The following is a 12,086-nucleotide window of genomic DNA, read 5'->3' as shown; positions in this document are numbered from 1 at the left end:
AGCCTGGGGCTGTGTGTGGAGGAAAGAAGTGCTGGCCCGTCTGGACCTCCCCTGCCAGCCCCTCCAGGATCACTGTTATCCTGGGGCTCCCCCACCCACCGTGAGCACACAAGGGATTAAGGACCTCTCAGTCTGGGGCTGGGTTTGGGGGGGTGAGAGGGGGCCCCCACTGGGGAGGTCTGTCCCACACCCTCCATTCTCGGACTGATCCTTTCTCCCTGCCCCTCTGCCGCACTGCCCATCTCGCCATCCTTGAGCCCATTTTTTGTCTGCCCCGCAGGTGCCCTGGCTGCATGCCGTGTATGCCGTGCTGGGAGCAGGCGTGTTTACGTTGGTGAGTGTGGCCTCCTGGGGGCCCTGCCTTCTCAGCCTCCCACCGTCTCCTCAGGCCCCTCCACCATCCCTATCTTCCTCATAGTCCTCTCCTCTGAACCCTTGTGAAGGACCAGTGGGCGCAGAGGGGCTCAGTGCTGCTCAGGTCTCTAAGACAGACCAGCTGACCTGGGCAGAGGGGCAAGGAAGGTTGTAACAACAGGATTGACGCTTTAGACAGAGCTGGGAAGAGGTACCCCTGGCTCCTGGGGAGGTTCAGTGCTGCTTGTGGGGGTGGGAGAGTGAGGGTATCCCAGCCACATGGACTAAGTTAGTCCTTGCTCTGCTGGGAGTAATCTGGGAAGGCTTCTTGGAGCAGGGGAGATTCCAGGTACCCTGTGACAGATGCACTTAGATTGAGCTTGTCCTTGGCTGTCCTCACCAAACTGAGAGTGTGAATGATGATGATTATGGTTGTGATAACAATGATAGCTGGTATTTATTGAGCACTTGCTTCTCCCACAGCAAGCTCTGCACATATACTGAATCCTCACCATAACTCTATAAACTAGGTTCTATTGTTCTCAGATTAAGATGAGGAGCCTGAAGCTCAGAGACTTTAGATGACTTGCAGACAGCATACAGCATCCTAGGAAGTGGAGGGTTAGACTGGGAATATGCACAGATAGCCCCAGAGCCCCACTCAGGGTCTGAGGCTAGGTGGGGAAGGGAGTGGGGTGGCTGGAGGCAGATGCCCAGGAGATGGAAGGTGACCAGGGGCAGATGTCTGCCTAGAGCAGCCCAACACAGGCCCTTTGCTCAGTGGGCTCCCAGCACCTGAATGTGATGGTGCTCCAGGGCAAGCGTGTGTTGGTGACATCTCCTTGCGGGGTGGGGTGGCATCCAAGGTAAACATCCACTGCCAGAGGGAGCAGTGACCAGACTCTCCTCTCCCTCCCTGGTGTTTTCAGCTCAACTCAGTCTGGTCAGAGTTCTGGGTTTCATCACACGTTCCAGAGGCTTATGGCTGACACAGTGGGGGAGCAGAGATGGGGGGGAAATAGGGGGTCAGAACTATGAGCAGAGACTTTGGGGGTGTGGATAGGGATCGAGCCAGGAATGGGGGTGTGGTAGATTCATTCATTCATTTCCACAGGTCTTTATTGAGCACCTACAATGTGTGAGGTGTGTGCTGTGTGCCCAGGATGCCACAGTCAGCAGGAAGAGCACAGTGCATGGCACATAGTGGCACTCAGTAAATATCTATGGAGTAAATGGCCTCCAGGCTCAGAAGCTGAGGGCTGGACAGGACTAAAAAAGGGGTCTAGTGAAACTTCAAGCCTCTCATCTTAGAGGTGAGAAAACTTAACCCCAAAGAAGTTAAGTGATTTTTCTAAGGTTTCCCTGCAAGATAATGGTATATCAACTAAGTGTGATTGGCCTTGGTCAAGACTAGGGTGACCAACTTATCCCAGTTTACCCAGAACTTTCCCAGTTTTAGCACTGAAAGTCTCACTTCTTGGGGGAACCCCCTAGGAGCTCCAAGGTTGGGCAAACCAGGATGGTTGATGATCCTACAACACTAACTTCTCTGGCTCCAGATCACACTCTTTCCTCCACACAGTACCTGCTAAAGACAAATTTTGATGAAAAGGTTGGGGTGGGAGGGTGTCGGCTAGGAGGAAAGGAAGAAGGAGGGTCAGACTGAGGGGAGGGAGACTGGGGAGGCCTCAGAGGACAGCGTTTGCCAGGGACAAATGGAAGAAGAGGGGTCCGTGCCGGGCAGAGTGGGAGGAGGGTGAGCGCTGATGGAGCGTCAGGGAGTTTACTTGGCTTCGCGCTGATCAGGACACAGCATGTGTGTCAGCTATGCGGGGAGGCTGTGTGTACAAGTCGGGTTGGATGAACAGTAATCCTTTAAATTTGTTTAATAATCCCTTGCATTATTAGAATAATAAAAATAATCTCAACCATCTGTTCCACCCTTTACATTTTACAAAGCACTTTCACACCTATTACCTCACTGGATCTCCATCACAACCCAGGAAGGGAGGTAGTGCTGCTGTTAGACCAGTTTTTACATGTGAAGACCCGCTTTCCACATCTGAAGTCCCGGGTGTTAAGGGGCTGGCACAGGGTCCCACCTCCAGTAAGGGGCAGATTTAGGACAGGACCCAGGTGTCCTGTGCCCAGCCTGGTGCCGTTGCCAGAACCCCCATCGTCCCTCTCAAAGAGGACAACTTCTATTGGCTTGAAGTGGGGAGAGGCTGGGGTGATCTCTCCAGCAATGTTCCCCTTCCCTCTCTCGCACCATCAGTATTGCCCTCTCTACTAGATTATTTCCATCTGCATAGAAACAGGCTGTAATTTCTCCCAACTGAAAAAACAGCAACACACAAAACACTCTTAACCCACATCTCCCTCTAGCCCCGCCCCAGTTAGAGCAAAGCTCCTTAAAATGGAATCTACACTCTCTCCAATTCCTCTCCTCCCTTCCTCCCTTCTCTCTACTCAGTCCTTCTCCCATTCTCTCTTACCCTCTTAAAAGTGCTCTCTCCGCGGTCCACAATGGCCTCCCTGTGACTGAATCCAGCGGTCATTTCTCAGTCCTTATCTTGCTCGACTCTCAGCAGCATTTGATACAATTGCTCATTCCCTCCCCCCAGAAGCATCTTCTTCACTTGGTATCCAGGCACCAGCTCTCCTGGTTTTCCTCCTTCTTCCCGGGTCACACTGGAGGGCTCTGGGGCCATGGACCGTCCACACTCACTCCCTAGGGGATCTCAGACTGTCTCAGGACTTTGAATACCATCTTTTATGATGATGACCCTAAATTTTACATCACTAGCCTGGAATCCCACACTAGACTTTCCAATTGCCTACTCCGTGTCCACATTTGGAAATCTACTAGGCACCGCAAACTTAATGTGCACAGGGTTCAGCTCCTACTCTTCCCCGAACCCCTGCTCCTCCCACAGCCTTCCTTGTTGCTGTAAGTGGCAGCTCCATCCTTTCAGCCACTCAGGCCAAACGCCTTGATGACACCTCGACTCCTCAGTCTCCCCACACCCCACAGCTGGCCCAGCAGCAAATCCGGTTGGCCTCACCTTCCATCTAGAATCTGATTGCTTCTCTCCACCTTCACGGCTACTTCCTGGTCCATGTCGCCATCACCTTCCACCTGGACTCTTTAAATGGCCTCCCACGGGTGCTGCCCCGACAGTCCGTGTCCCACACCACAGCAGCTAGAGTGATCCTGTTAAACGTTAATGAGGTCAGGTCATTCCTCCGCTTGGCCTCCAGCAATCGCTCTCCACTGCCTGCAGGCCCTCCCTGACCTCACGGCCTCCCGCTCCCCGTCACCCACTCTGCTGCCGCCACGCTGGCATCCTTGCTGCTCCTGAGGACGGCAGGCTCACTCCCAGCCCAGGGCCCCTGCACCCGAGGTTGCCTCTGTCTGTTCCTTCCCATCTGCTCACAGCTCCCTCTCTCCCCTCCTTCAAGTGTTTGCTTTATTTACAATCTCTTGTGCTGAGTGTGTACACACGCACATGCAGGCACGCACACATGTTGCTCCCTACGCCCCTGTTTCTCCATAGCACGTCTCATCCTCTGACATACTACACGTTTTTCTGGTTTATTTATTGTTTGTCTCCGTCCAGCAGAATTTAAGCTCCTTGAAGGCAGGGATTTGGGTCTGGCTTGCTCATCGCTGCACCCACGGTGCCTAGAACAGTGCGTGGCGCACAGCAGGCACCCCTAGATGTTTGCAGAATGAACAGACGCCTGAGAGGCCAGGTCCGGCTGAGGCGCTGTCAGAGTGAGGCAAAGAAAGCATGGGTGCGTAGCTGACTTAAGCATCAGTCTTCTGTGAGTCACAGGGGGGAGGAAACCACTGCACCTAATTACCTGTTAATGTCTTATTAGGAGAGCAGCACTGCGACAGTTTTGGGTTCATCTGGCAGGTTATGTAAACAATGGTTAGGAGCACGTGACGTCAATGCCCCAGTCACATCTCCTGCCCTCTGCCACCTGGCTCAAAGGAGGGACGACCTGCAGCCCGTCCCCTGGGTCCCATGGTGTGGGGAGAGTTGAGGAGGGGCTGCTAGACTCATTCCCCTCCCTCCTCTCAGTGTCAGGTGGGTGGAGACCCACAGAGGCCCAGCCCCATAAGAACTAAGGTCCCCATTCCTCCCCATTAACCTCAACTCAGAAGGTCCTTGACCTCAATCTGATCCTGCTTCCAGCATCACTTCTGTCCTTCGGAATCTGTGGTCCTGTAGCTTCAACCCATCCCCAGAACCAGTGCCCAGCACCCGTGGTCTCTCCATCTGCCCATCCTGGCATCTCCTACCCTAGCCGATGGAGAATTCTCAGCACCATGAGGGGCCGTTCCAGCACTGCAGCTAGGCAAGAATTTCACTCAGCGATCCCTATCCTCCTTGCTGCCTCGAGGAGGATGTGCGAGAAAAGGGAGAAGAGAAGTGTCAGAGGCGGGCCCAGATCCCAGTGAGAAACACCCCAACCCCCAGCAGTTGGGGCCTTGGAAGGGCTGTGAGCAGCAAAAGATTTTCTCCTAGAGACCTCAGCCCCTCCCCCGAGGCACTCTGCCATCTTTGAGAGCAGGGCCGCCCAGATGGAGTAGGCTGAGACTGGGGAGGTGGGGAGCCAAGGCCTCTTAGGGCCGTGGTCCTGCCTGCAGGCAGGGGCCCCTCCTGGGCCTCACCCCGACTAGCCTTGGCACATTCTCAAGAGGCTTGGGTGTTCTCCCTCACCCTACCACGTAACCCGCCTCTAGGCACTTAGACTCAAATGCCAACGGAAGTGGGTGAGTCAGCCGAAAGGTACTGGCCTCAGGCTGGCCCCCTCCTCCTCTCCCCTCTAGTGCCCTCTCCTGGAGTGCTTTTCTGTAGAAGCTCATGGAAAGTGAGGCAGAGGAACATGAGGGCTGGGCCGGGGTGATGAGGCAAGGTGGAGGGGTTTGGACAGAGCAGGAGGGTTGAGGCAGGGAGAGGGGGAGAGAGAGAGAGAGAGAGCGAGGGAGCACAGCTGGCACCCAGGGCCTGGCCAGCTGGTTTCCTGCAGTGACTGAGCCTCTTTGCCTACATGACTCTGGGCAGGTTGCTCTGCCTCAGAGTTGGTCCTTCTTTGGGGAAGCTAAGTCTCCCAGCCACTTAAATCAGGAAGCCAAGCCTGGATACCTAGGGAAGAAACCAGGAGTAGGACTTTAGAAATTAGGTGATGGGCCCAATGGGAACAGAACTCTCTTCCTGCCTGCCCCATCTGGCCAGTTTGAGGACCTCAGGAAACATCAGTCGCTATGCTTTAAGGAAGATTAGTGAGAAGCCAGATTAATGAATAGGAGAGAGGCTGAGAGATTAGTTAGGAGGCCACTGCAATGTCCCAGAGTCAGGGATGGGGTGGCACGGAGAGCCTGTGTGGTCAGTACTGGATGCGTCAGGGCCTGATGGTGTTTGGATGAGTGAAGCTTGGATAGGAAGATGCTTTGTTTGTACAGGTGCTGGGCCTCCAGTGCTGGGTATTGACTTCTGACCATTGAGGGGACACACACAACCGTCTGCTCTCAGTTCCTAGAAGAAAAGGAACACTGAGACTGTGAGCCCTCAGAGAGACAGGGACCTCCCTGCACTGAGACCCAGAGAGAGCACACCCAGACACACACACCACACACACGTACACACCACACACACATACATACTACACACTCACACACACCACACACATGCATACCATACACACGTCACACACCACACACACATACACACACCACACACATGCATACCATACACACGTCACACACCACACACACATACACACACACCACACACATGCATACCATACACACGTCACACATACACACCACACACACATACACACACCACACACATACCATACACACATCACACATACACACCACACACACACACCACACACACATGCCATACAAACATCACACATACACACCACACACACATACACACACCACACACAGACACCATACACACATCACACATACACACCACACACACACACCACACACATACCATACACACGTCACACATACACACTACACACACACACACCACACACATGCCATACACACATCACACATACACACCACACACACATACACACACCACACACACACATGCCATACACACATCACACACACACACATACACACCACACACATACACATCATACATACACACCACACACATACACACACCACACACACATATACATGTGCACACCATATACACATCACATATACACTACATACACACACACCACACACACATACACACCACACATGCATACATACCACACACACACATCACACACACATCACACACATACATACCATACACACATCACACATACACAGCACAATACATACACACATCACACATACACTCCACACACACATACACACACCACACACACATATACACATGCATACCATATACACATCACAAACACACTACATACAAACACCACACACACACACATCACACACATGCATGCACTGTTGGCCGCCAAGCTGGATGAAAGCCCCATTTTTCTGACTCTCAGCCCAGCATTCTTTCTACTCTGTCTCCCTGTCCATTTCACAGATGGGAAGATAGAGGCCTAGAGAGGTCCCCCCACAGCAGGAGGGCCCAGAGAGGCCTTCTCAGCCTCTGTCACCCTGAGGCTAGGCTTTGGGCAGTTACTTCCATCCAGCCCCAACAGGGAATCTGTGTGTCCTGTGAATCTTCCCACAGCATGTGAGGGATTTGGGGAAGAGACTCCAGTCTGCCCCCACCCCACCCCTTACCCTGCTTTTCTAGTGGGGGCTGTGATAGATGCCCTGCCTTCTTCACAGTTAGAGAAACACTTTGAAAAGTAAAAATGGCTACACAAACCCAAGGCAGGGGTATCACTTTATTTTAGACTCATCTTTATTTCATTCAGAGTTTAGAGACTCTTTTGCCTCAGTGGTTTACATGAGCCTGAAAGATCCAGTGAGAACCTTCTCTGTCCTGCCGCCCACCCTCTGCCACCACAACAGCCCTGATGCCCACCCGAGGCCTCATCTGAACCCACTCGAGATTGAGTGGATTCCTCTGAGGGTGACAGGAGGGAGGGTGGATTGACCAGTAATTGCTCCTTCGGGGGGAAAGTGCACTCGTGTCCGCCTCCTGGACCTCACCTGAGTCTCACTTCCTGAGACACTAATCCTCAGAAACCAATGCCCTGCTCAAACCAAGCCTTTCAAACCAACACCCTGACCCGGAGAAGGTGAAAGAAGCCCCCCAGCCCCAGTGCTGGTAGACTGAGGGAGGGGTGATTCAGAGTCCCTGTAGGGAGCAGGGCAGGGGAGCATCTACACAGGCATACAGGGGCAGAGCCGGGAAAGGTGCTATCAGGAGGGCCAGGGGGGCTCTCCAGGTGGCCACGTGCACCCCACCCAAACCACAGTCAAGGCCTAGCTCGTCCTCTTACCACTGTGACCTTTGGGCAAGTTACTTGATCTCTCTGTGCCACATCTTAAAATGAGGCTAATATTAACTATCTCACAAGGCTGTGGTAATGCTTAAAAAGATAATATATGAACAGAAAAAAGAAAACAGCCTAGCACCTGGAACATGGTAGTCTCTCAACTACCATGGTCGCTTTCACCCTTATTGTAAATGTTAACCTTATAATTCAGAACACCAGATTTTGGAGCACAGTAGCTGGGTTCAAATCCATTCTCTGCCACATTCGAGCTGTGTGGACTGATCAAGTCATGTCACCTCTCTGTGCTTCTGTTTCCTTATCCGTAAAATGCAGATAATAATAGTACCCACCCCGTAGGTTGTGACTTTTCAGTGAATTAATATGTGCAAAGCAGTCAGAAAGTGCCTGGCCTGTCATCAGTGATCAATAATATTACCTGTTAGTAGTAGTCAGTTGCCTAAGGTCATAGGCAAGCTTTGAACCCAGGTCTATGCGACTCCCCAGTCCGTGCTCTTAAGCACCGTACTACACGCACGCCCTTCCTCTTTCACATACCTTTTCACACTGCTCCCCTTTTATCTTGGGCCAGACTTTCTGGCTCACATGGCTGCCAGATCCTGTTCCTTTGGTGGTGGTGACCCACCTGGGAGTGCTCCCCAGGACCCAGGGCTGCATGCGGAGGTCGTCTGTGCCATTTAAACTTTTGACACCCAGGTCGCTGAAGACAAGAGAAGTATCTTCTATGGGCCCCAGGCGGGTCTCCACTCAGCTCCCCTCTCCTTGTCCTGCATCCCAACTGAGGGCACAAGGGCTTAAAGCTGGTAGTCTCTTTTCTCTGGAATCCTCAAAGCCCACACTCACCTTCTAGCCCAGAAAGTGGGCGCGGGGCCAGGTGGGCCCAGCGCTCCCTGCATCCCCCCAGATAGCCTGCTAGGCTCTTGGCCATGAGCTTTGTTTACACTTCTCACCTCTTCCATCCTTCACAGACACACACACACACACACACACACACACACACATACACACACCCCATGCCCCAAAGCAGTGTCACATGGTGGAAACAGAATGGGACTGTCTGTCCTCTCAGCTGTGTGAAGTGGGTGAGTCATTTATACTCTCTGGGCCTCAGTCTCCTCAGCTCCATGATGGAGATGATCATGCAATACCTGTCCCAGGGGATTATGGTGACAGTTAAATGAAAGAGTTCACAAACTCTTCTTTTGTGTTACTTTAACCCTTCTCTTAATTTTTTCTAATATAATGTATGAATACACTTATTCATATATTTCATTTTTTAAAATCTTAAATAATATAGATAAAGCAAATGTCATTTGGCTGTGTAACAGCTGTAGTCAGTTGTCTCTCCTTCCAGACCTTTCTATATGCATTTTATAGGTATATGCTACGTAGGCCCCTATAACATATAGTTTTGTGAGGTTTTTTTGTTACATAAAGGGGCTCATGCGATTTGGATTTTTCTGCAAGTTGTGCTTTTCTCATAAGAGTGTATATCAGAGATGTTTCTGCTTCAGCACTGCTGCCCGCAGTTTACTTCACAATCCCCTGGTTGATAGAGGTTGGGTTTGTTTCCAGGATTTCACTGTTAGAACCAAGGCTGCCGTGAACAGCCTTGGGTGTGCTGCTTTGAGCCCTTATGCTGGCATTTCTGTAGGATGGACATGGTCCATGTATATTTTTTATGCTGATTCAACACATTGCAACCCCAGCTTTTTGTATTCAGTGCCTGTTTGTTGGTGGCTCTGAGCTACCCTTTCCATGGCATGGCTCCCCCAGAGCCTCTCAGCCTCATTTCTGGGAGGCCAGCAGACATAAGCCTGGATGAGGCAGGGTCAGGCCAAGTGTATGGCCGTGGGACCCTGACCAGGTGCAGCCCTGGCCAATAGGGTGAACCAGGAAAGTCTGCCTTTGTCTCCTCTGCCCTCTGTGCGTGCTTCCTCCCTCCCTTCAAGCCCACCCTCCCTCCTTCTCTGTCGGAACGTGGGAGACAGGTAATCTGGTTCCAGCTAGATAAATGACCATCAGCAAGTCATTCACCTGCTCTGAGACTCCTTTCCTCATATTTAAAATAATAAGGGTGAATATCCACCTCCTAGAGTGAATTGGGCAAGTGAGATAAAGGACTAGCGCGTGAAAAGACGGTTCAGATGTAAGTTAGTAGCGTCCTCGTCCAGCTCCTGCCTCTTGCCCCTGACCCACATGCCCCTCCTGCAGGGTCTTGTATCCAGTTGCCTCACAACTCAAGCACCTGCTGTCCTCTTTTTTTTTTTATGACTTTGGCAGGATTGGGGAATTGTTTTTTATATATAAATTTATTTATTTTACTTATTTATTTTTGGCTACATTGGGTCTTCGTTGCTGCGCACGGGCTTTCTCTAGTTGCGACGACCGGGGGCTACTCTTGGTTGCAGTGCGCGGGCCTCTCATCATGGTGGCTTCTCTTGTTGTGGAGCACGGGCTCTAGGCGTGCGGGCTCAGTAGTTGTGGTGCATGGACTTAGTTGCTCCGCGGCATGTGGGATCTTCCCGGACCAGGGCTCGAACCCGTGTCCCCTGCATTGGCAGGCGGATTCTTAACCACTGCGCCACCAGGGAAGTCTCCTGCTGTCCTTTTAGGTGTCAGTGGTCAATCTGGTCGTTAGCTCTCAACTAAGATCTTAGCTGCCAACTAAGATGTTAACTATGACCAAGATATCTGCTCTCAGCCAACATGTTAGGGAACAGTGCTCATCACCCAGGGAGATTATCAAGTTACTTTCCCCTATGTGAGTGCATGTTCGTAATGTAATCTCTGATCATGTCTTTTGCTTTCATGTTCCCTGCAACATAGTAGATGCTCAACAAACGCTGCTGGGAATAAATGAATGGAAAGCCTTCAGCTGGCTTACAGGCATGAGGTTGCAGTGATGGGTGTTACTGGGCAGTGGGGTTGAAATTTGTGGCAGGCTCTCGCAGATAGCCCATGTAGATAAGCATCCATGGCCATTGGCCAAGGACAGGGGCAGAAACCATTTCATTCCTCTTTTCTCCAAGAGAAAAGCCAGCTGGCTGTTCTAGGAGGCTCCTTGGAGAGGCCACCCCCAGACCGGGTCAGGTCCAAGCCTTCTAGTTGAGAGATTCAATTTCATTAGCTCACCCAGGGGTGACCAGGCTCTGGGAAATCAACCAAGCAAGCGACTGATTGGTAAGCCAGATCAGCAGTTTATTAACTTATGCTGGCAGCCGTGACTGCTAAGCAGCCTGTAGCATTGAGTCAGCCCCTCTCCTTGCCTGTTCTTGCTACAGAAGGAAACTTTACCTGGCAATCCAAATCAAATTGAGAAGGAGCAGAGTAGAGTGGAGTAAAATGATGCTAAAAAATAACAATAGGGGCTTCCCTGGTGGCGCAGTGGTTGAGAATCTGCCTGCCAATGCAGGGGACACGGGTTCGAGCCCTGGTCTGGGAAGATCCCACATGCCGCGGAGCAACTGGGCCCGTGAGCCACAATTACTGAGCCTGCGCGTCTGGAGCCTGTGCTCCGCAGCAAGAGAGGCCGCGATAGTGAGAGGCCCGCGCACCGCGATGAAGAGTGGCCCCCGCTTGCCACAACTAGAGAAAGCCCTCACACAGAAACGAAGACCCAACACAGCCATAAATAAATAAATTTTTAAAAAAAAGAATAACAATAGTTGATGACACATATGCTGTCATACATTTACCCTCAAAACCACACCATGGTGTGGTCGTCATTACTGTCCCATTTTGCAGGTGAGGACACTGAGGTCAAGTGGGTGATGGCTCCAAGGTATAGAAGCCCAAACCCAGGCATTCCGACTCTGGTCCTGTATTCTCATGCCCTGAGCAGGGCCCCCTTAGCCCTGGCTATGGTTCTCCATTTGCCTGCTGTTAAGGCTACACAGCTTCCCTAGTGACATTTCTGCCTCCTTGCTGAGTGGCAGGAGACCTGAGTCTCAGCAGCAGCGCACACAAGCTCTCAAGAGGGCACCTCTCCTTCTGCAGATATAACAATAAAACTGCACTAATAGCCACCATTCATTAAGTGCTTACCATGTGTCAGGCACCTTGCCAGGCACCTTGCACGCATTATCTCACTCTCACAACATCCTCAGGAGGCAAGCACACTCATCTCCCTTCTGCCGAGGCGGACTCATGGGCTCAGAGCGACTAAATAACCTGGCCCAGGATCCCAGAGCTAGTGAGTAACAGAGCTGAGACTGGAATCCAAGTCCGTCTGACTTTCAAGCCCACAC

At 51.8% G+C, this 12,086-nt stretch overlaps 1 protein-coding gene across 1 annotated transcript in view; it reads left to right on the top strand.

Annotated features, from left to right (window-relative positions):
* FAIM2 (Fas apoptotic inhibitory molecule 2) overlaps positions 1–12,086 on the top strand; it is a 33,602-nt gene that overhangs the window by 16,674 nt on the left and 4,842 nt on the right. Inside the window, exon 11 of the mRNA XM_036867058.1 lies at positions 281–334. Within this exon, the coding sequence (XP_036722953.1) occupies positions 281–334 (54 nt within the window). The remainder of the gene's footprint in view (positions 1–280; positions 335–12,086) is intronic.

Source organism: Balaenoptera musculus, chromosome 10 (assembly GCF_009873245.2).
Source record: "Balaenoptera musculus isolate JJ_BM4_2016_0621 chromosome 10, mBalMus1.pri.v3, whole genome shotgun sequence".
Classification (NCBI taxonomy): Eukaryota; Metazoa; Chordata; class Mammalia; order Artiodactyla; family Balaenopteridae; genus Balaenoptera; species Balaenoptera musculus.
The sequence above is the reverse complement of the archived record's forward strand: the minus strand, read 5'-3'. Positions and strand labels throughout refer to the sequence as shown.